The 23,762-nt window shown below is 40.5% G+C and overlaps 1 protein-coding gene and 1 long non-coding RNA gene across 2 annotated transcripts; both read left to right on the forward strand.

Moving 5' to 3' along the window:
• Window positions 1-198: 198 nt before the first annotated feature.
• On the forward strand, window positions 199-13,971 carry LOC137152423 (integrator complex subunit 2-like; the record flags this gene model as incomplete). Its single annotated transcript, XM_067547012.1, has 12 exons — window positions 199-375; window positions 1,107-1,215; window positions 2,030-2,134; window positions 2,785-2,949; window positions 3,701-3,902; window positions 4,309-4,434; window positions 5,701-5,890; window positions 7,423-7,668; window positions 8,469-8,576; window positions 8,866-8,971; window positions 9,589-9,765; window positions 11,790-13,971. Coding segments are annotated over 12 exons (1,881 nt in total), but the record flags the coding sequence as incomplete, so codon positions are not given.
• A 2,150-nt stretch (window positions 13,972-16,121) lies between these two features.
• Window positions 16,122-22,712, forward strand: LOC137152422 (uncharacterized). The gene is made up of 5 exons (XR_010919516.1): window positions 16,122-16,182; window positions 17,732-17,905; window positions 18,181-18,314; window positions 19,644-19,755; window positions 22,655-22,712. It is a non-coding gene; the product is annotated as an uncharacterized lncRNA (long non-coding RNA).
• Window positions 22,713-23,762: the final 1,050 nt, after the last annotated feature.

Genomic DNA, 23,762 nt, shown 5'->3' on the forward strand with positions numbered 1-23,762 from the left:
ATGTATGATGTCTGGCTCAGTCCAGAGCTGATGCTTCTTCCTGAGTATTAATTTTTAAAGTGTGAGTTTAACTGTCTAGCAGATCTAAGTTAATTCATCTGGTTGAAATAGAGCTGTACTTGCACCGAAAAGTAGAAACAGTATTTTTAGTTTCACACTTTGCTGCTACTGCTATTAAGTGTAACGTGTTTGTTCTAGGACTGGATTTATAGACAGCTGTGTGAAACCACCACGCCACTTCATCCTCAGTTACTTCCTCTTATCGATGTCTACATTAACTCTATTCTTACCCCTGCATCTAAATCCAACCCAGAGGCCACAAATCAGCCAATCACAGAACAGGAGATCTTGAATGTTTTTCAAGGGCTCACTGGGGTAAATTACTTTTTTACTTCTCACTTTTTTACTTCTGTTGTCAGAAATGTCCATTCATTAATGTCTTCAATGTGTTGTACAGAAACTTGCTAGAAAATCTGACCATTGCCTTGTTGTGTTTCTCTGCTTTTACTCCCCATGTCCTAAACTGCACCTTTCTGGCCAAGATGGTCAGATGAAATTCCCTTCAGAGCCTATCATTGCCACTTTTTGCCCTGCTTCCCAGACATTTCTCTTTGCAGCACCACCAACCCTGGCCTTTTCTAACTATGAAGGTGTCAAACGACTGCTCCTCTTTCCAGCAACAAATTGAAGTGGGAAATGAGGATGGCTTTCACAGTACCAATTCTTGCATTGTCTTATGCTCCCAGGTTAATTTAAAGTGCCCTGTAGTACATTTCTGGGAAGCAGTTGTTTACATGTGGAGTGAGAATGGGAGGCTGAAACTTTTCATAAGGGGTCATTCCAAGCTTCTCAGGGCAAATCAGCCCTTGTTTCTAACCATAGAAACACCCATGAGATCAAAACATTTTTAATGGTCTGAAGTTTTCTAAGTGACTTTTGCGAAAACAAGAATAGCCCCCAACACTAAACTTGGGGCCAAATTTAGCTTGATAGTGTCACCTAACTTGGCTGCCTCACCTTCCCCCACGTTCCCTGCTGAGTCCAAACTTTCCCTTTAAGAACAAGGGCAATATTGCAACAGGACCTCTGTATGGTTTTATGCGCAGGGAGAAAACGCTCGCGTTAATCAGCGTTACAGTATCACAACCCAGCTGCTTGTCCTCTACTATGTCCTGTCTTATGAAGAGGCACTCCTGGCTAATACAAAGTCATTAGGTATGTGTGGGTGAGTGTTGCGCACATCATGCTGACTGAAAGTCACATAGAAACTCAAGCAATCCTATATGAACAAATGTCCGAATCTGAGTACAAGAACTGTGACTTCCTAAAAGGATCCTGTGACGTGAATTTCAATTGCCATAATAATGAGCACAGCAGTAAGAACCTTTAATGTTCCCAGTCACTCTGGCACAGCTAGCACTGACTCTCTTATAACTAACACAATATTATGTAGATGATTGGAAGACTCAAGGTCAGGAGTAGAAGCCAGCAGAGCTTGGCAGAAAAATTACCTCACATTTTTCTATAACACACTGTGTTCTAAGTTAGTGATGAAAGCTCGCAGTCATTGTTGTGTTCTGTTCCTGGCACAAAATGGCGGCCTCAGAAGTGATTGTGTTTCATTGGTGGGTCAAATGTATGTACAAACTGAACAGCAACTTGGGATCATTCAGGATGGAGGCTTGGGGGACAAATGCTATGATGGTGAGTTTATTATTATTTCTTTAAAAAAGAGAGAACTTGGGGTAGGGCTCTGACTTCATGTCTCAGAACGGGAAAATATAGTTGGCTCAAAACTCCATTCTGACCGCATCTTCTTGTATCTCCATATTGCTATTGAAATAGTGCCATTTATCAGTCGTCCTCAAAAACAGAGGGAGGGTCTATTGTCCTTATGAACTGCAATGTGAGAAATTTTACAAGTAGTTTGGAAGCCTGAGCTTTCAATTCACTTTTGCCTTCTAGTCTAAACCGTAAGATTTTAATGGTGGCAGGTATTCTTAATTAGTTTATACATCTTTCCTTACAGCTGCCATGCAAAGAAAGCCCAAGTCTTACTCTTCAGCCCTGATGGATCAGATTCCAATCAAGTACCTTATCCGGCAGGCACAAGGACTGCAGCAGGAACTGGGAGGTATATCTCTGTGTCTAACATATGGGAAAAGAAACTGAGCATTATCTCTGTTTTCTGATGTCCTGCTGTTGTTGAGCAGAACTATAAGAAACTAGCTTTCGCCTGCTTTGTGCTGTGTTCTTTTTATTAATTACTTGCGGTTCTGCCATCTTTGGGTCCTCAAAGTATGCTGCCTTTCTACTTTTACCTGTCTTAAAATCTGTCAGTGCTTTGAATGTGTCTATTGTATAAGCTCCATATTTAGAGAAAGTTACCATGTAAGAATAACCATAACATATGCCTGGTTGAAACTTGTGGAACAAACTCCCATTTCTTACGGTGGATCCTGACATATATCAAACCTTCTATAAAAGTGACCATCTGAGAGTTTTTAACTTACCGTCTCCCTCAATCTAACCGACTCAAGCAGAGAATTGGTAGAAGACTCCATCATAATTTCCTTCCTATTTGTAGATATTTGAGTTCTAATCTCAGGCTGCAAACACACAAGCTTGTTTAATACTAATGAGGTGAACTACACGTACTTTTGTATATTTCCCAGAACTCATTCTATGAAGTTTTGTTGTTAAGGTGATAGGGACACAACTTATTCAGCCAAAAATATACTAGGATTTAGATTGCAGACTCTGATCTCTTTTTAACTCTTGAAGGCTTGCATTCTGCATTGCTCCGCCTCCTTGCTACTAACTACCCACACTTGTGTATCGTGGATGATTGGATCTGCGAGGAGCAAATCACGGGTACGGATGCCTTGCTGCGACGGATGCTTCTTACAAACACTGCCAAAAACCATTCTTCCAAACAACTCCAAGAAGGTAAATAATAACTTCATCTGCGAACTGGGCAGTTCCTGTTTCCTAATAGTTTAGTTTTCTGGAATGCATAAGCATTGAAAACAATGTGCACGTGATATACGGCGTATCTGTTCCTCCCTCCCTTCATTCTGGGTTTGTAGGTTCCCAATAATTGAGGATTATAATAGCTAGATAGAGAAAACGCCCACTAAATCAAATGCCCAAATAGGCCATTACAAATACGCTGTCACTAGACTGGAAAAATATATCTGTTTATTTCATTGAAGTATAATGTACAATGGACATAGTGAAGGTAGCTCTCCCTCCTCCCCCCATGTGGGGTTATGTGCTACACTTCAAATCTATTATGTGCAGCATAGAAGTGACTTGGAATTGCTACCTAGGATATAGAAAGTACTTGAAATCACAGCCTAGGCCGCATCAGTTCATCACTGAACTCTAGAAATATTGCCCCCTTCCATTGCAGTGAAAACTTATCACTCTTTTGTGCCACCCCTCAGAGGAAAGCCACACTGTTTCCTGAGCGTGGGGCTCCTAATTCTTCTGTTCATGACACAACCTGTGCCATGACTTGCACCAGCTGACTGGTCGGAAACTATTTGCTCTTTCTGATCACTTTGGTGATGGCATTGGGAACGGTACAGCAGTGAGCTCGTTAGTACTGAGCTTTATGAACGGTTCACTTTAAACAAGGATTCATAAAATGGCAGAAGCCTAGTTTGATCGGATTCCCACTGCTTTTTCTCTCTAGCATTTTCCATGCTCCCAGGAAATCATACCCAAGTGATGCAGATTCTAGAACACTTCACGCTGCTATCGGCTGGTGAGCTGATCCCGTATGCAGAGGTACTGACTTCAAATATGAACCAATTGCTGAATACTGGAGTCCCACGGAGAATTCTTCAGACTGTCAATAAGCTTTGGATGGTTCTTAACACTGTGATGCCTAGAAGGTAGATTCAGCTTACTGTTCAGTTTAACTTTGCAGGTAAAATGGTAGGATGCCACCTCCTGTCTCCTAAGCTTTGACCCTCAGCTGCTGTTAATGGTGGTAAGCGATGGACTTGATCCCAGAAATTAGTTTGGTACCTCGTTAGGTCAGGTCCCTTTTATTTTATGATGACATAGAACAAGTAGATTCTCTGTATTGCACTGAAAATACATCTTGGGTGGATGACATTTCAGAAAAATGCATATTGTAAGAAGACAATGTTTTGTTTAACCTTTGGAGCAATATTTCATAATCCGTGTAGTACACTGAGGATCTTAGCTGTGGTCTATGAATCTGTGTGTGATCCTGTTTTTCTTAATCAGCTGCTTTTAGATTTAAAAAATAAATAAATAAAAATTTCCTTGTAGGTTGTGGGTGATGACTGTTAATGCGTTGCAGCCTTCAGTAAAGATAGTCCGACAGCAAAAGTACACTCAGAATGATCTGATGATTGATCCTCTGATTGTACTAAGATGTGATCAGAGAGTTCACAGGTAAGTGAACTCAAGCTAACTTTTCATAATACTTAGGTGTTCTGATACCACTGCTGCCTCTCATGCTGACCAATAGGCTCATTGTTTCCTTGTACTCTCCCCTCTATCTGCCCCTACCTGTTCTCTTACGTTGTACTTAGCCTGTAAGCACTTTGGGGCAGACACTGTCTTTTTGATCTATCTGTAAAGCTTGTAGCACAGCAGGGGCCTGGTCCATGACTGGGGCCATAGGCGCTATGGTAATAGAAATAATAAATAATTATTATTTATTGAGTTCACTTAAAGTACTACCATGTGATGATATTCCATGGATGACTTCTATAAAATGTTCTGAGATTCAAAATCATCTCAAGCTTTTATTTATTCTTTATCTTTCTTCTTTGTCACTCCATCCTCTGATTTCACTTATTTATAAATAGCATATACTTACCTTGGTTTCATCTTCATGTTCTCTCGTTCGTACTTTTCTCCCCTTCTAGCTTTAGTTCTTTCCCTAATAACTGTTATTGCAGAGAAGTAAGCAGTTTCCAATTAATTCCAGGATCTTTACAGTATCCCTCTGCTGATGTCCAAGCTTCTGTTGGCATTGTTTTTAGTCTCATCCATCGAGTGAGATATTAAAATTCCACCCTTCTGTCTGTACCTGGCTATCCAGGTGCAATTTAAAGATCCCATGTTTCTAAAAATGGAAGGGAGAATAGTAGCGTACATTAACATTCAGTCAAATTGGATTTAATGCCCAAGCCTTTGGAGGGGAATTGCTAAGAGTGGCATGTCAGCCATAGTTGCCTATACAGGTGATTTATTACACCATCAAATGTTGGCATGCCTTCCATATGAATGGTGGTTTTTCTGCTCCCTTTCATTCATAGGCTGCCATAGGTCAGTTTCTTTTGCAATTTACTCATGTTACAATTTGTGTGTGTGGAAGGCAGTGTCGAATGGCAGCACGCTGGAGGGGAATTTTGGCTGATAACAGGCTGCTGTTTATCATGTGGAAGAGCTGTAGTATTAACCAGCGTGCAACCATGGGTACGTTTTTACTGTGCCCCCCAAAAAAGCGTTCTTAACTTGGGTTAAAATAGCCACGAAGATGTGGCAACTTGGCTTTTAACTTGGGTTAGCAGCTTGAGTTAAAGCCTGTAGGGACCTTGTCAATCAGAGGAGTTTTCTCACTTTCCTTACTCCACTTTATCCAGCATATGTGCATGCTCCACCTGCTCTATCCAGTAACTACCTTTTGTTTGTCAACTGTTCTTGTATTAGGTGTCCTCCTCTGATGGATATTACTCTGCACATGCTGAATGGGTATCTCCTTGCTTCAAAAGCCTACCTTAGTTCCCACCTAAAGGAAACGGCTGAACAGGACATTAGGCCATCCCAAAATAATATGATGGGCCCAGAAGCCCCAGAAGTTACCAGAGAGGAACTGAAAAATGCACTGCTTGCTGCCCAGGTAATAATGATTAAATGGATGGTAATGAAGATACAAAGCTAATGATAACAGCTCCCAAATATGTAAGCACTGTACACAAATATAAGTAGTGAAAGCAGAGAGACGTGCTTTATATTTACTTCTCTGACCATCGGTAGAAAACTGACACTGTTCAACTTCCATATTGTATCTAATGGCCTGAACTCTTTTCTCTCATCTATTTTTCTACCCCAGAGCTTCATGCTGATGACTGACTATTATAGCAACATCTTTCTCTTTCAGTAGAATAGAAAAGAGTTCTGCTTGTCTTCTCCCTCCCTTTGTCCAGAGGAGTATTTTTATATATTCACAACGTCGGTGTAATAGAGCATGAGTGAATGTGACAGCCCCCTGAAGGCAGTTTCAATGATGTTACTTAACAGAAGCAGCTAACTTTACGAAGTGCAAGGCTAGGGAAAGGTTGATTTGGTTACCTTAATGTCTCGGAGCTTTTGTTGTCAGTACTTTTTATTTTACACATGCTCTTTTTTTCCTCTCTCGCTCTAACAAAGTGTAAGTAACCACTTGTAACTTGCCTCCAGTTGGCAGAGTGATTGAGTGGTCAGTTTCACAGCCACAGTTTTTTGATCAGCCAGTAAGAGCTTTTCAGACTTGGGTGGTTACTTTATTTTCCAATGGATGCGGTGTACTGCATGGCTATTGGTGTATTCTTCCCTGACCGCCAGCCAGCTTATGTCAGGATTGGTTTCCCTCTTTAGAGAGAGATGCAGTAAGCATGGACCTGTGCGGATTAACATTTTACCCTAGTTACGATAGTTGATATCAGGATGTTTTGTATACTTTGCAAACAAGACACATGTATTTGCATGTAAAGTCTGTGTACAAGTTTTAATATAAAAAATCCTTAGTTTATGTGTGTGCACTATAGTACAATATTTGATTTCTAGAGAATGATTCTTAGTCCATGGAAGCTCTAGTAATTTTCAAAAGTTTTTGGCTTTTGTTGCTTAAATTTTTAGTTTTCAATTTAAAATAATTTTTAAAAACTCATTACACTTTATTCCAGCCTTAAACAAGAAAATCCTACTGGAACAGTTGTAGCTATTTGTCATGCGTTAGTTTCCCATGTTGCCACTAACTGACGCAGTCAAACAACATATAGTTATGTAAAGTTACATTGAGTACATTCTATACTGACGTTACCATCTTAGGGAATAATAAAATAGTTCCTGGCAGCTGCAGAGTGTCTACCAGTTTCAGTGAACAAAAGCTGACCATTCTAGCTAAGAGAAGAGAGAACTGAAATACATAAAACTTATTTTAAACACATGCGTTTGGTGGATAATAGCCTCACTGTGGTTATATTGTTTGATCATATGTGATGAATGGCAGAGCATGTAACAAGTGAATGTTTCATTCAGGGATCAGCTTTTACTATGGATACAGTGTGTCTATATAACAGTTGCTCCATTATAAAGTGATACTGAGTACACATGGATACTTCTTGCTTCATTTTGTTTTACTAACTTTTGAGCTGCTTGGCTTCTCTCCAGGACAGTGCTGCTGTGCAGATCCTTTTAGAGATCTGCTTACCTACAGAAGAGGAGAAAGCTCAGGGCAGCAACTCTCACAGCTTGCTAAAGAATATCCAGAGTGCTGCTGGACTTCAGAGTAAGGGTCTAGAAGAGGAAGAAGATAGCCTTCTGTGTAATCTTCGAGAGGTGCAATGTCTCATCTGCTGTCTGCTACATCAAATGTACATTGCAGATCCCAACATTGTTAAACTGGTTCATTTCCAGGTCAGTGCTTGGCTGGCTACATCTTATTTTAATTTTTTTTTTACTGGCTGTTCTGGAAGTGATAGTTAGCTAGGGAAGCACAGAATGAAACCAGAAAGTGTTCTCATGTAGTGTTAGAAAGAGAACAATGGCAAAACTTTTTTTAGTCTAGTAGCTATCTTATATCCAGCTTCTAGTGCTAATTCAGCTATCTGGCCACACTAATGCAGATACTCAAAAAGCAGTGGTCAAAGAGAGGAACAGGTAGGTGCAACTCTTACTTCCCATCATTTATATATGTTCATATATATATCCACATAGTATTGAAGTGAGCCTTTTGGGGAAGGGTGAGGGGGCTAATCCGTGTTATAATGTGCTCAGACCATAACAAACCCACTTGTTCCAATATCTGTGCAGATAACTAGTTCCTGCCAAAGAAAAATTTATGCTCAGAGCCACATTCTGTATACCATCTTACATTAATGCCCTTTTTTTAAAACCTGTTAATATAAGTCTGTGCTAAAAGCCTAAATTTGGCTGTGAGTGTGGGAATGGAAGGAGAAGGATTGCCTCTGCAGAAGTCGCTGGTGGTACTTGTGAAAATCTGGAAAGCTAAGCAAATTAATTGTCTTGATGCAAACATGGCTTGGATGACGCTTTATCTTGGTCTGTGTTAAGGCGCTGAGTAAGCATTATGAGTAAAATGTTCAAAATGATGTAAACAGAACTTCTTTTAAAAAAAAAAAAAATACTTAATGCAGTTAATCTTCTAGTATGACTTTGATGAAATTGAATGAAGTTCTCTTCTCTTGTTCAAATAGGGTTATCCATGTGAACTTCTATCATTGACAGTGGCAGGTATTCCTTCCATGCATATCTGTCTGGATTTCATACCAGAGCTGATTGCTCAACCTGAACTTGAAAAACAGGTACTGTATGGGCATGTAGCTTGAGAAGCATTGGAAGTATTTAGCCTTGGAGAAACCTTCCTCTGGACTGTAAAGTACTGCAGGGGAATGCTGAAAAACAGTTTTCATTGATGTTAAATTCATTAAAATGTTTCCTTAATATTAACTTTCGTAAAACAAATGATCATGCAGAGGGTCGAGGCTAAATTAATTGTTTTTTAAAGATGGATTAAAAGTGTGATGGAAGTGCAAAGCAAATCTGTATTAAAAATAACTCTTTACCTGTTTCTCTCCCTCTTCATCCCCACAGATATTTGCCATCCAGCTGCTTTCATATTTGTGTATCCAGTATGCATTACCTAAATCTCTCAGTGTGGCTCGCTTAGCTATCAATGTCATGGGAACACTGCTAACAGGTAAACAGCCAGGAAATATCAAAACATGAATACATTTTGTGGAGAATTGGTTGTAAATTTACTCTAAGGGGAAATATACATTCTGCTACACTTGTTTGATATGCCAATCTGTCTCTTCATGAAAACACCAAGATCAAAAATTAGTTATTTATATTCATACTAATTCTTCATCTCTAAATTTATCTCATTTTCTAACCCATGTAAGTTTTACAGTTGTGCAGGGCAGAGTGAAGAAACTTGCAAACCAATAGTAAAACTGTTCTCTCATCCCTTATGAGTTCTTAATAATGTGTTAGAATTAAATAACGTTTAAAAGACCTAGCATGTAGGAAATTTGAATTTCATCCTAATTACAAAACAAGAAAGAAACTTATTGTCTAACTTTATCTTATTTATCTTGCTGATGTCACAGAAGAATCCTAGTAATTCATACTTTGTCTTTTAAATGCATCAGGAAGTAGCATGGAATAATATTGCACGTTTGCTAGGGTTTTTTTTGACTTTATAAGAAATACACAACTTTAATTATAACATGAAACGGTGTTTTAGGACATAGGTTACAATAATAAATGTAATGAAAGTCTGGATTCTTTTAAATGTTTCCCCTTCCTTACCAGTTTTAACCCAGACAAAGCGCTATACCTTCTTCATGCCGACTCTGCCTTGTTTGGTCTCCTTCTGCCAAGCCTTTCCTCCGCTGTATGATGATATTATGTCTCTGCTGATACAGATAGGACAAGTTTGTGCCTCTGATGTTGCTACACAGACAAGAGACTTTGATCCAATTATTACACGTAAGTAGTGACACTGTATTACAAAACTAATGGTTTCATTCAAGGCAACAACTTTATCGCTAACATGTTGAAAGGTGAGAGTGGAGTTTTGAGTGCACTGTGAAAGTTACCACCGCAGGTTTGTAAATGCAGATAGGGCCATGAGGGGATGTGATATATGCTGATTGCCATGGCAGACTTGGAATGACAGGGATAAGAAGAAGCTTTTGGCTTCTAATATATTTTATGGACCTCTTATGCTACTTATTTCCCTCTGTAAGAATAAATGAAATTGGATGTTCTACTTCTAGGGTACAAATGAGCTGTAACTTTGAAACATGGCTAAGAAATAAAGTCCACAGTGTTTTCCCTGTTCTAGGAAGTAAAATCCTGGAGTTGTATGCGGTTTTCAGTTGTGCAACTCCCTTTAATTTAATGAGAGGTGCTGTTAAACTCTGCAGTGCTTTGAAAATGTGCCCCATAAAGTTTGATTCTTACTCAGTTTTCCTATAGGCTATTTAGAAACAGAAAGGACATAGTTGTTATTCCAGGAAGAAGGGACTTTTTAGCAAATAAGTATATCTTGCAGAAAAAAACATGGAACTGTAACATCGAGAGCCTTTCTTGTAAACTGGGCCCTTCTTGCCCTTAAATCATCAGACTTTATAAATTTTGTTTCACTTAATAGAATTTGTCTCTCAAGCTGTGTTGTGTAGTAGCTACGAGCATTCATTATCTTGATGTACCCATGAAGATAACTTGATTCACCGAAATGACCAATTCCTTCTTGTTTCCTTTCACCAGGGCATCTGTAAGTTACTTTCTGTTGCAGAGAGAGCCTCTCTCTATCCAGATGCATTTTGCTGTATTTATAGAAGTTCATTGGGCTTAGAATAAATATCTTCAAATTCCTGCCTTGAATCTGTTCCTGTTGGCTCTTGATGTTCACTCTGACAGAATCCATGACTAATGCAGATTTATTTAAATTGTCATGAATTCAAGGGTGTGGAAAGTCCTGGCTTTTTTTCTTCTCTTCACTCTGTATGCATCCGAGCAACAACAACCGAGCCATTGCCTGCATTTTTTTGTTAATCACTGGCTTTGAAGATTTTAAAAATCTAAGGACACTTAAGCTTGCTTTGTTTTCTTAATATGGCTGTAACTCTTAGTGCACTCTTATTTTTTCATTCCAACACTGTTTGTGGAAGAGGGGACAGGTGAGAAGGGAAATGGGGTAGAGTGGAGATAATGGGTTGAAATCAAGCTGACTCACCTACTGGGTACCAATATATTGTAGTTTTAGTGTATATCTCTAGAAAATATGAATATATTTTTGCAAATTAAGCAAGAATATCATGCTGTGCAGGAGAGAAGTCGTTGGTTAGGGTTGTAACTGAGTGTCCTATTTGATATATGGAATAAGATTTACAATAGTCTGGGGAAAAGGAATGGTGGACACTATAGAAGGGATATTCTGGTTCTATGTAGTGGCTAGCTTGTAACCCACAGTGAAAAGGTGTGTAAAATTCAAGTATAAGTGCCTGTACTTCATATTCTAAAATGGCAAAAATATATATGCCCATCATTATGTCGTTAATGGGAGATGTCCTCTGCGTCTGTAAGGGGTGGAGAAGGGTCTAATGGCTGGTGCAGGAGATCTAGGTTTTATTCCCAGCTGTACTGCTGACTTATGTCATCTTGGGGAAGTCACCTCCCCTTTCTAAAGCAAATGTAATACCTATTACACGGGGGCGCTGTGGGGCTTCATGCCCACTACACTAGGAAGTATTAAAGCCATTGTCTTTCTGTCAAAAAAAAAAAACCAACCAGAAGTGAAACCAAAGAGAAATGTTCCCTCAGTCTCTCCAAAAAGGTTGATGGAATTAAACCATTGCATCCCTGTGCTCTAATCTGTCCCCGTAGTGGTAGCAAAGTTTCCAGTTCCCTCTCTCTGAAAACATGCACACTTGTCTATGTACATAGTATAAAAACTTTCTTCTCCTGTTTGTGTTGAACTATGTTTGTTTCTATCTAATTTTTCATAGGTCTCCAGCAACTAAAGGAGAAGCCAAATGAACAGTCAGGACTTTGTAAAGATTCATTTTATAAGAGTGGATTAAAGAACATAGGAAGCATGGACCCTGATGTTCAGCTATGCCACTGTATTGAAAGAACCATCATTGAAATAATTAACATGAGTGTTAATGGCGTTTAGGAAAAACAGAAATGAAGTTGTACTACAGCAAGTACAATAATGTACAGTTTCTAATTTGGTAACAACTGCCAAAATGGAATTAGAAATTGGATTGGAACGAGCAGTATTCTTTCACTTGTTGGATTCTACATAAAGTTGTGGACTGATCCTGTCCAAAGAAGAGAATTCTTAAGGAGACCTGCACTGCTTTCCTTTGAAAGCCTTTCTGACTTGAGTGGTGTTCCTAAATGAACCTTCCAGTGGAGTTAAGTTGTGAATTCTCGTTTTACTTGATTTCTGAAGTAAGACAGGAGCATACCTGCAAGGTTTGCATATAACACCCTTTGAAAAGCAGCCTGTGAAGTAAGCCTGATGTTTGACTTAGCTTGTTGAGCCTTCCTATCTTGCAGTGGCACATTGGGTAAGAAAATCAGGCAGGGAAGACTGGGATTGAAAAAGCATTAACCCAGACAGACAGTTGCAACAGTGTCTTGCAAAGCAAGATGCAATAAACTCCCTAAAGAAAATCATGGAGAAGATTGGAAAAGCCATCGTAAATTTTCTGCAATTTCACGAAGTCCTAGAGAGAGACTACAAATCTTCTTACTCACTTTTCAAACCACTGCACAAGGTTTGAGTTGATGAGATCAGCCACTCTCAAAATAATAAGGCATTCATTTGCAAATGAGTCAGTTTTTAAAAAAATTGGTCAAACAGGTTTGGGATTACTTTTAAAAAGTCTTGAAATTGGTTTAAAAGTTTCTAAAAATGTTAGTACTGCAAAAACGCATTCTTTTTAAATAACTTTTTTATTTTTATAATGCTGCTCAGATGATATTTAGTATTTTTTTTTTAAATATTGCTTAGTTTAACAAAGATGAGAGGAGCCTAAAGCACTAAATGCAAAAGATCACTTGATTTATCATCAGGATAGGATTTAAAAAAGCAATGGTCTTGAGGCCAAAGTGATTAAAGCTAAATTGCCCTGTGATGAATGGCAGATTTTAGCCATAGCAAAGTGATTCTAAGAAAAGAGCTATGGGATGGAGTGATGTATGGTGTAAATGGATCAATCCTGCAATATTTCATGCACCCAGAACTTGAAATAGTGGGTAATTACTGCAAGAAAACTGTATGATGAGGCTTGCATTGCTGAAGGTATATAAGGCACAGTCTTCTGAAGCCATGCACAAACTCTTTTGGTGTAGCAGGATGACATAGTCTCAACTAATGCCATAAATATATGGAAGAAGGTCATTGTTTGAGGTGAGTAGTACTTCTAAGAGGCATTTTGCTATTAAGCTTACCATTCTAAGAGAATATTCTGTTGTATTAAAATGACAGCATCCATGACCTTTCATAAAGAAAAAAAGTAAAATATTCTGCTTGATTAAACCAGTTTTTATTCCCATGAAGAAATGGCCTGATTCTCTTAAGTGTGGTCTTCAATTTTATGTAGCTTATCTATTAAAGGTATCAGATCAGAATGCAGAAAAGCTAATACTGAAGTTGCAAAACAGAATGTACAATATACATTCCAGTATTATTTCCATATTGATTGGTCAAAGCCTGCAATAGCCATGTGTTGATACACTTTTAGTAGGAAGGTGGTGTGCTTTTTGCCATATGTATTGATGTAAAGTATCTAAGTTAAATTTTGTTTTCTTAAGGTTGTAATATTTTATATGCTTATAGTGACATTTTAACGGACACCTACTTATGTATGTGTTTTTAGATAAGTTCATAAACTCGCTTGGATTGATTGCTCAATTCAAATGTAAAATCCTTTTCAAATTGAGTATCAGTTTAAGTAAAGGAACACTTCCCTTTAGGCCTCTGGTGCACAAACTAAATGGGTTTGTAAGAAGCTCAATGGTTTTTAAAGTCAGAACCTTCCCGTATAAATGGCCAAATGGCTGAAAGGTTAGATGTAATTGCAGACTAAAATTTAAAAATGATTGACTTTACTGAGTTCTGTCTCCATTAGGATTATAGGTTTGAGCCCTTTATTTGCAATAAACATAGTTTTTTTTCCTCCCAGTTACTTATTCAGTGTTCTGGGTGTGTTTACAAACATTTTAAAAGATATAAAGTTGGAAAGATAAACTAACACACCTTCTTTCCCTCCTCCCCTCTCCTGTCCCCCTCCAAAAAACAAAACAAAAAAAAAAAAAAAACCTTTTCAGGAAAAGATTTCCCTAGCTCAAAGGCCCACCCCTAGGGAAAAATGGGGAAGAACTGGTGTGTGACTCAGCATTGTCTATCTTTATTTAGGACTCTGCTGAACCAAGTGGAAGATAATTCTGGAACTACAGCTACTTTGCTGAATGTTCCCTGCTGCCATACCCCTATTTTAATGCATAGGACTTTCATCATTTTACCAGTCAATCCAGACAAAGACCCCACCACCACCTTTGAGATTGCATGTGTATTATCTTGAGTGCATGAAATGCCATGTGTTTAAAATGTCACACATACCTCAGATGCAATTCTGCAATGCAATAAGCTAACTTCTACATCACTCCTATAGTCCCATGGCAACCCTGCCAAGCATGTCCCTTTTGATGTGTTGACACTTAAGAACCAGGGTGAAACTAATACCTCACTTGACATAGGATACTAACTAGCCATGAAATGATCAAGACTTCTGGATACCAGTGGAGTGGTCTTGACTTAAAACTAGCATCATTCATGTATCGTTTTCTAGTATCTGAGTCATCTACTCTCTGCCCAGTTATGAGCTATTAAAAAAAAAAAAAAAAAAAAAAAAAAAGTGAATGAAACATCCAGTATTAGTAGTATGTGAATTTTGTAACTGGTGTAGTAGTGTTTGTATGTCGTTGAATCTTTCATCATATAGGCTAACCACTTCAGTTTGCGTGGTTGCTGATGTACCACACAACATATTGGCCAAAATGGGAAAAGAAGACCTCCGCTATCATTAGAGCATGAAGAGGTGGAAGACATGTTACAAAGTCTGTTTAACTAATAACTGCACAGATGTGATAGGTGTTAGCATCCTTACTGCTATTCAAATAGTAGTATCAAGATATTGTTTGACCTAGTAAAAAACTGGATGGATTGATTTCAACTATTCTTCCTGAGCACTAGCACTGACTTTATGCCCACCCTTCTCTATCAAACACCCTCTCCCCTTTTTTGTGTGCATATCTGGTTTAGTAACTAAGCTCCATCCTCTGTTGCAGCACCGCCTTGTTGCTTTTGTTTTTTCTGGAGGGGGTGTGCTGAGCTCTCCCTACTTACGGTTGAGCTGAAGACAGAAATGTAAAGACTATGCTGTATAAATAACTGAATCAGACAGCCGGAATACTTGGTTGTCTTTTTACGTGTTAAATAGGGGAAAACTGTCTGTGTGCTTCTCCCTGTGCAGGAGTTGCACGTGTTGACCTGATTGGTGTAGGGGAAAGTGAATAGTGGGTGAGGGCAGGAGAATCTCAAGCCCTCCACAAACCCCCCTGAAGTCATAGAAGCAAAGCCGAGTCTGTCTTCCCCAGAGCGGGGTGGCTGTCCCTGCACCCTCCTACCGCCACTGCCTGACGGGATAAGACCCTGCGACCTGCCCCCCTGCCCCAAGGGTGTGAGGCCAGCAGGCTGGCGATGGATGAATGCCGCCCGATGGGGTGGGGGAGCACAGCCCTGCTCTGCCCGGCCCTGTTCCGTGCCGGTGGGGGCCCGGCCACAGGCTGTGCCCACCTCGCCATGACCTTGCAAGGCCCAGGCTGCCCGGGGTCATGAAGGCAGGTCCTGGAGCTGGAGTGAGCCCGCCGTGCGCGCAGGACCCAGCGCTGTGTGAGGTGACGACTCCCGGGGCCAAACGGGGTCAGGCCCAGCACGTCGCCGGCAGGCACCGTCGTCCTAGGGCGCCGTCCCGTCAGCGGGCCTGATGATGGCGCCTCAGGGCAACAGTGCGAGCCCCTCCCCCTCTGGGAAAAGGGGGCCAGGGCCCGCCGCCAGCCCTGAGGGTGCGGGCAGCAGTTGCGCAGAGCGCGGCAGCCCCGGCGCTTGGTTCCCTAGGCAACTAAGGGACCTTGGGCACCAATACGGGCCTCAGTGATTGGCTCCAGCAGCGAGGGGCGGAGGCGGGAGCGCTTTGGACAGCGAGGCCGCTGATTGGCTGCGGTGGGGGCGCCTTCCCGTCAGCTGCGATTGGTGGGGCGGGCTAGGCTCGAGAGAAGCTGAAGGGCGCGTGGGGATGGGGAATGCATCGCCCCTCACTCTCTGAGGTAACCGGTCCCGGTCGCCGTGTAGCTTCCCGCCACAGCCCAGGCACGGGCCGGGAGGCGGGGCCAGCTGCTGGCGAGTGGCGGAGGATTCAAAATGGAGGCGGGGGAGCGGCTGTTGGGAGACTGGCCCCCTTTCGCTGAGGGGCGTCACGGGGATTTCCCCTCCCCTGGCCTGGGAGAGCTCCTGGCCCTGGGACCTTAGGGGTGGACGGGGGTGAGTGGGCCGTATATGGCGTCCCTGCAGTATTCCCTCCCCACCCAGCGCCGCTCAGGGCAGCGGGGGAGCCCCCTGGGGTACCCCAGCTCTGGGTGGGGGTGTACGGAGGAGCCCCTGGGGATATCTCCCCTCAGCTCTGGGCAGGGAATGGGGGCGAGCCCTGTAGTCTTCATCTTTCTGGGGTGAGGCGAGTGTAGGAGGGAACCTCTGCGAGCCCCATCCCCCACCTCGCCCACTTGCCCTTTTCTGAGGGCGGGGAAAGTGAGTGGCGTGGATAAGAAAACAAAATAGAAAAGCACCCAGACGTGTTCCTGTTAACCCTCTGGTCCCCCCGGCAGCTGCAGCATAGGGGGGCCGCAGTTCGTATGTTACAGACAAAACATTTGACGAGGGTGTCAATATCAATACACTTTTTTTAATTATTTGGAAATAGCAAAAACAAAAATATCAATGGAGATGGGGAGGCTACATGAGCGGGGGACCAGCGACCTGCTAGGCTCATTCCTCTTTCTGCATCCCTATCCCTGCAATCTTTGTCTGTGAACTCCTCTACCTAATAGCTTTTCAGTGAGGGACTGTGTTTTCTTTCATGAAGAAAGTTTAGCAAATTTTGGGCATGATAAAAATAATCCTCGTTGCTTAAGAGGGATCCACTGCTTTTCTCAGTATATCTGAGGGAAAGCTTCAACACTTGGGAGAGGAGACTATTCTTTTTTGGGGGGCAAGGGTAGGTTTTATCTTGAGGGGTAACGTTCCTCTTTTCTTGTAGGTAGATTCTTTCCTCTGAGCGTGTATGATGGGGCTGTCTCCTACCAGTCATGATGATGGTCTTTTGATGGTGGTCCACTGGGACTGAGGCCTTCAGTTAGGGAATTAATCAATGAAAGGGATATTGGTAAATTTGGCCCCACATTTTAACTTTGTAAAAAGAGGCTTTTTGTATAGCCTAAGACCTATGAGAATTGTTTCCTCAATCTTAAAAAAAAAAAAAAAAAAAAAAGGCAAACAGTTATTTTTAAACAAGCTACCCTATATTTCTCCTTAGTGTTTGAAATCTAAACAGTGCAGCTTTTGAACATGAAAGTGAAACTGACTATACACCATTTACAACTCTTATTTTTCATTGTCCAAAGTGGGAGAAGTGCAAAAAGTTAATACTGTGTAAATTGTGACAAGTAAATGAGAATTATATTCTTCTCTTTTAATAATTACATTATTAGTAATATAGATAAATGTTTATTTAAAACATTTGATTTTTAAATGTAGTGTCCCTTTTAATGTTTATAAATTTCTCTAAAGATGGAAAAGCTTATCTGCAACCATTCTTTTCAGCCCTATCACCACAGGATGCACTGTCTTGGGGTTCAAGCTAACCAGAGTGGTTTTGTAAAACTGAGGAATTGATTGCTTGTAATTATGAGAGATCCCAGAGTGCTTTTCACAGGATTTGGGGTGCTAATCCAATATCCTGGCCAAAGTCCAGTTTGAGTGGCTACATTCCAAAAGGTAATACATATAGTATGTTAGTAATTATTATTATATCCCTTACATAACTGAAAAGTCATCAGACAGTAATAACTTGCTGTCATTACTAAGATGGGCTAACTTTGAACTGGTGACCTATAGGTGTAAAGCCTTATATCCCACCATAGCCAATATCCTGAACCACCTAGTCCCCAAACGGTTTATACTCAGTTTTATCTGGTGCCTTATGTTGTTTGCAGATTTCTGATAGCTGCTGAGGTAGAATTGATTTGTCAACATTTTTGTTTTTATTGCAGACATAAATCTCAAATAAATAAGGGTGGAAAAAACCCTGACAATGTCTTCAGTGGTGTCAGAATATACTATTGGCGGGGTGAAGATTGTCTTCCCATGCAAGGCTTACCCTTCGCAGCTTGCTATGATGAATGCAGTAAGTAGACTTGACATTAAAATCTATTGATTTAATAACTTATGTAGTGCTATAATTTTGAACCTGTAGTAAATCAAAAGTTTAGAATGGAATTCAGATATGCATTCAGAACCTCCAGTATCTCCAGGGTTCCCTTTACAGTACAAGCAACGACATGCTGTATTTGCACATATGTGGTGTAGAGCTGTTATATTTTTGGATTATTAGAGTGAATACATATTCCTTCTGAACTTTTATACTAAATATCTTTTATATTAAATATCTTTGTTAAATAGGCGTGCACATGATGCATGCCTATTTAACTAGATATTGTGTATTAAAAAGGTTCTATGATATTACAAATACAGAAGGGGAAGGCTTCAGCAAAATACCTGCCATCTTTTGATCGAAAGATACAGTATCAACCCAGAAGTTTTCTACACTACCAACACAGGAAGTTTTCTTGGGCCTCGTCTACACTAAAAAGTTAGGTTGACCCAGCTATGTGAAAAATCAATATTCCTGAGTGACATAGTTAAGATGACCTAACCCCGGTGTAGAAAATGCTATGTTGACAGAAGAATTCTTCCGTTGACCTAGCTACTGCCTCTCAGGGAGGTGGATTACCTATGCCAGGGTAGTCAATTATTTTTGTCAATGTCCAGATTTCTTGGTCAAGGTCCAGAGTCCATAGAAAATAAAAAAAAAAACCCCACCCCAATAATAAGTAAATAAATTAAGTAAATAAAAATTAAGTAAATAAAAATTTCAGGGTCTGTTCAAACGCATATGGTAGATTGGATTTGGCCAGTGGTCCACCTGTTGACTACCCCTGACTTACGCCAATGGGAGAACCCCTCCCATCAGCACAGGTAGTGTCTACATTGAAGTGCTACAGCAGTGCTGCTGTGCCGCTGCAGTATTTTAAGTGTAGACAAGCCCTGATCAGGTGTTGCTGCTATATTGCTAGATAGTTGGCAATCTTGTCTGAATCACTACTGAATCCCTGTCCCAGTGTAGTGCTGCTGTGGATGTCCGTAGTTGAGAGAAAACCAAGGCCTAATGATCACTTGTGGTGTGATATTTTTTCAAGAGTACAACTTCTGAGGACCTCATCAAATTCCATTTAGGAAATTACTTCAGCCCATCTTTAAAAAAATTTCCCTGTGGTTTCAGCTGGAGATGTTCTTCACTTTCTTTCTTAGTTACTGCCATGTTGCTGACAGCGGTTTACTGCACTTTGCTGGTGGGAGTGTGATAAATACATATACTCCTTCCCCTCCCAAAGAGATGACATGAAAATTTACTTGTTAATTCTTCTGAGCTGTTAACTTTTTTTTTTCCTTACAGATTGTTAAGGGATTAAATTCCAGGCAACATTGTTTGTTGGAGAGCCCCACAGGAAGTGGTAAAAGTTTGGCATTACTATGTTCTGCATTGTCGTGGCAGCAGTCTCTGCATGGTAAGTTATCTCAAAATGCTCATATGCCCAGTTTCCATTAGCAAGGGTTGTCTGCATTAATAAATAAATAAATAAACTAGATCTGTGGACAACCTCAGAAATCTGGTTTCAGGAATGGATCCAAATCTCCTTGTCAGTCCTTAGGCCAGTGGGTTATGCCAGCCTTATGGACAGTCAAGATAGTCGTCCTAATCGATGTAATTTTCATGTTAAAATGGATCTGGGCTTTAAATGTTATATTAAGGTGGCAATTTGAATATCAGGATATCTAAAGAAAATGTTATTGGTTATCTGAAATTATATGACATTTTGAACTGGAAAATGTGTGTTTTCCAGTTCTGTAAATTATTGTAATTATTTTTTACTATTAATTTTTGAGTTTTGATAGTATGCTTAGTCTATATAATATATAGAGGAAGACAGAATCCCTGGCTAAAAGGCTTATAAGTTAAGTAAAATAGACGGTACAGATCACACCCATAATATACTAATGGACCAGATAAAAATGCAAGCCCAAAGTAGTACATAGTAATATTAATAAGTCTCCCTCTGATTACAGTTTGAAAGATTTTTGTGCTGCCATCACTGGGGAAAACTGAGTTTGCATATGTTTTCTTTATGAATGGAGACAGTGTTCTAATTTCTGTCTCAAAACCTGCTAAATTGGGTAGTTTTTCTTATATTACAATACAACCTAATATACTATGGTTCAGTATGGCTGATATACCCCTTCAGAGGAACTGTGATGCATCTTATTTATTATATATGTGTGTCTTTCCCTTTCCTGTATTATGTTCATTCTCTTGGTTAAGATTGTGGTTAGTCATAACGCAAAGAGCCAGATGACTGGCGGATAGTTAATGTGATGCCAGTTTTTAAAAAAGGTTTCAGAAGCAGTCCCAGCAATTACTGACCAGTAAGCCTAACTTCAGTATCAGGCAAATTGGTTGAAACTATAGTAAAGAACAGACACATGGATGAATATGATTTGTTGGGAAAGAGTCAACATGGTTTTTGTAAAGGGAAATCAGGCCTCACCAATCTCCTGGAATTCTTTGAGGGGATCAACAAGCATGCGGACAAGCATGATCCAGTGGATATAGTGTACTTAGATTTTCAGAAAGCCTTTGACAAGGTTCCTCACCAAAGGCTCTTAAGCAAAGTAAATGGTCATGGGATAAGAGGAAAGGTCCTCTCCTGGATAAGTAACTTGTTAAAAGATAGGAAACAAAGGGTAGGAATAAATGGTCAGTTTTTGGAATGGAGAGGTAAATAGTGGTGTCCCCCACAGGATCTGTACTGGGACCAGTACTGTTCAACATATTAATAAATGATCTGGAAAAATGGGTAAACGGTGAGGTGGCAACATTTGCAGATGGTACAAAAATACTCAAGATAGTTAAGTCCAAAGCAGACTGCAAAAAGTTACCAAGGAATCTCACAAAACTGGGTAACAGCAACAAAATGGCAGATGAAATTCAATGTTGATAAATGCAAAGTAATGCACATTGGAAAATATAATCCCAACTATACATACAAAATGATGGGATCTAAATTAGCTGTTACCGCTGAAGAAAGAGATCTTGGAGTCATTGTGGATAGTTCTTCGAGTTCTTGCTCATGTCCGTTCCACCTCAGGTGTGTGTGCGGCCCCTGCACCAGGGTAAGTGATTTTCCCACAGTGGTATACATAGAATGTTCCAGCACCGTCACCGGTGGGAAGGAATTTAGAGGGAGGGGGCCGGGAGCGCCGCTTATATATATGCGTCTGACCCCAGGGGGTGCTAGAGCCAGCCCTACAGATATTACTGAGGGAAAAATCTCCGGCACCGATGCATGTGGCGCACACACACCTTACATGGAATGGACATGAGCAACATATCTAAAAAAAATAACAGTTACGAAAGGTCAATAACTATTCTTTTTCTGAAAACATCGACTCAGTGTGCAGTGGCAGTAAAAAACCTAACAGAATGTTGGGAATCATTAGGAAAGGGATAGATAATGAGAGAAAATATCGTATTGTCTCTTTATAAATCCCTGGTATGCCCACATCTTGAATATGGCGTGCAGATCTGGTCGCCCCATCTCAAAAAAGGTATATTGGAATTGGAAAAGGTACAGAAAAGGGGCAACTAAAATGGTTAGAGGTATGGAAAAAGCTTCCATATGAGGAGAGATTGATAAGACTGGGTTTTTGTTTGGAAAAGAGATGACTCAGGAAGGATATGACAGAGGTCTATAAAATCATGACTGGTGTGGAGAAAGTAAATAAGGAAGTGTTATTTAATCCTTCTCATAACACAAAACTAGGGATCACCAAATGAAATTAATGGGCAGCAGGTTTAAAACGAAGAAAAGAAAGTATTTCCTTACACAACACACAGTCACCCTGTGGCACTCCTTGCCAGAGGATGTTATGAAGGCCAAAGCTATAATGGGATTCAAAGAACTAAATAAGTTCATGGAGGATAGGTCCATCAATAGCTATTAGCCAGCATAGGCAGGGATTGCTGTTTGCCAGAGTCTGGGAATGGGTGATGGGATGGATCACTTGATGATTATCTGTTCTGTTCATTCCCTCTGAAGCACCTGGCATTGTCCACTGTTGGAAAACAGGGTACTGGACTAGATGGACCATTGATCTGATGCAGTATGGCTGTTCTTATGTACTTCTTTTTTGGTAGCAATGTTTAACGTTTCTGTAAATGACTCCATACACCTCTTTTGTAAAGGTGTGCAACTGTTGTGGACCCAGTGATGAGAAGCTGGAACCCTGACAAAACCTACTGTTACCTAGTTATTCTTACAGCATGGAGTGAGCCTACTTCCTGAAGTATGGTTCTGTAGCTATGCTTTTTAACGGAAGATCAGTGACCTTCTCCTGTCCTGTTTTTAGAGAAGCCACTGGATGAGTTCTCATGTGAAAAGGAATGCAAAAGACCAGAGACTTCATTTGCCATGTCACTGTAGATGCCATTCCCAGGCTATGACTAATGATACAAGTGCAGATGTGAACCAAGGTGCTTCTTGTTCTTTCACTAATTGCAAAGCAGCAACTTCCATAAAAAGGGAAACACTATCAACAGACAAGTGCTTTTAAATAACTTCCTCTTTTTGTCGAGGTGGACAGCTTGTGTAAATTCAAGTTGTGGTTTCTCAATTGGCCTATAGTGCCAAGCCACACAGGCCCACAGCTTAATCAAGAATGCTAACTTGAGCATGGCCGTCATGCTTTCACCCCTCCACCCTTTTTCTGGGTCAGTAATGGCTCCTGGCTTTAAAGTTCCCCTTCCTTCAAATGTCCAAATCAGATATGTCATAGGATACCAGGGGCGCTGGAACTAGGAATGCTGGGAGTCGGCAGCCCACCCTGGTTTGAAGCAGCTTCCATCATATATAGGGTTTACAGTTTTGTTCAATGGCTTTCAGCACCCCCACTGTAAACATTGTTCCAACTGCACTGAGGATACCCCTGTAGGTGAGCGTGTTTATGGTCTCTTATGCTCAGTAGTGGCTGCAAGTGTTCTCCTGCATTGCTTCTTACTAGTTTGAATTTCAGGAGCCGGTCTCTAGCACTGCACTAGTTAGTCCAGCCTAACAAAAGAAACCTCGACTCAGAAACTAGTACCTTACTGGTTTTATTAGCTCTTAAATATTGTTTTTCCAGAATTTGGAATGCAGGAGTAAATACAGGGAACACCCTCATTTGATGCCTCCTCTCCTTTTCCCTATGTGATTCACAGGACAATCAGTTCTGGAAATTTCAGTGGAGGAGTACTATTGTGCTTCTGCACTGAAGTGTTTTACCATGGAACTTGCTAATGAGTGTAAGTACATCAAGTGATTCTTGCCAGTTTTTCTCAGCAGCAAGTACCAGGGTCAGTGTATAATACATGCTACATTTTTTCTTTTGGTCCTAGTCTTTGGTGCAAAGGCAGCTTTAAATTGCACTTCTTCCTGAAAGTGTCTTGCCCATTGTTGTAAGAGGAAGTACCTAAGATAGC

The sequence above is a fragment of the Emydura macquarii genome, unplaced genomic scaffold (assembly GCF_026122565.2).
Source record: "Emydura macquarii macquarii isolate MOO-44397 ecotype Brisbane River unplaced genomic scaffold, CSIRO-AGI_Emac_v2 contig_1222, whole genome shotgun sequence".
NCBI classification, from domain to species: Eukaryota; Metazoa; Chordata; order Testudines; family Chelidae; genus Emydura; species Emydura macquarii.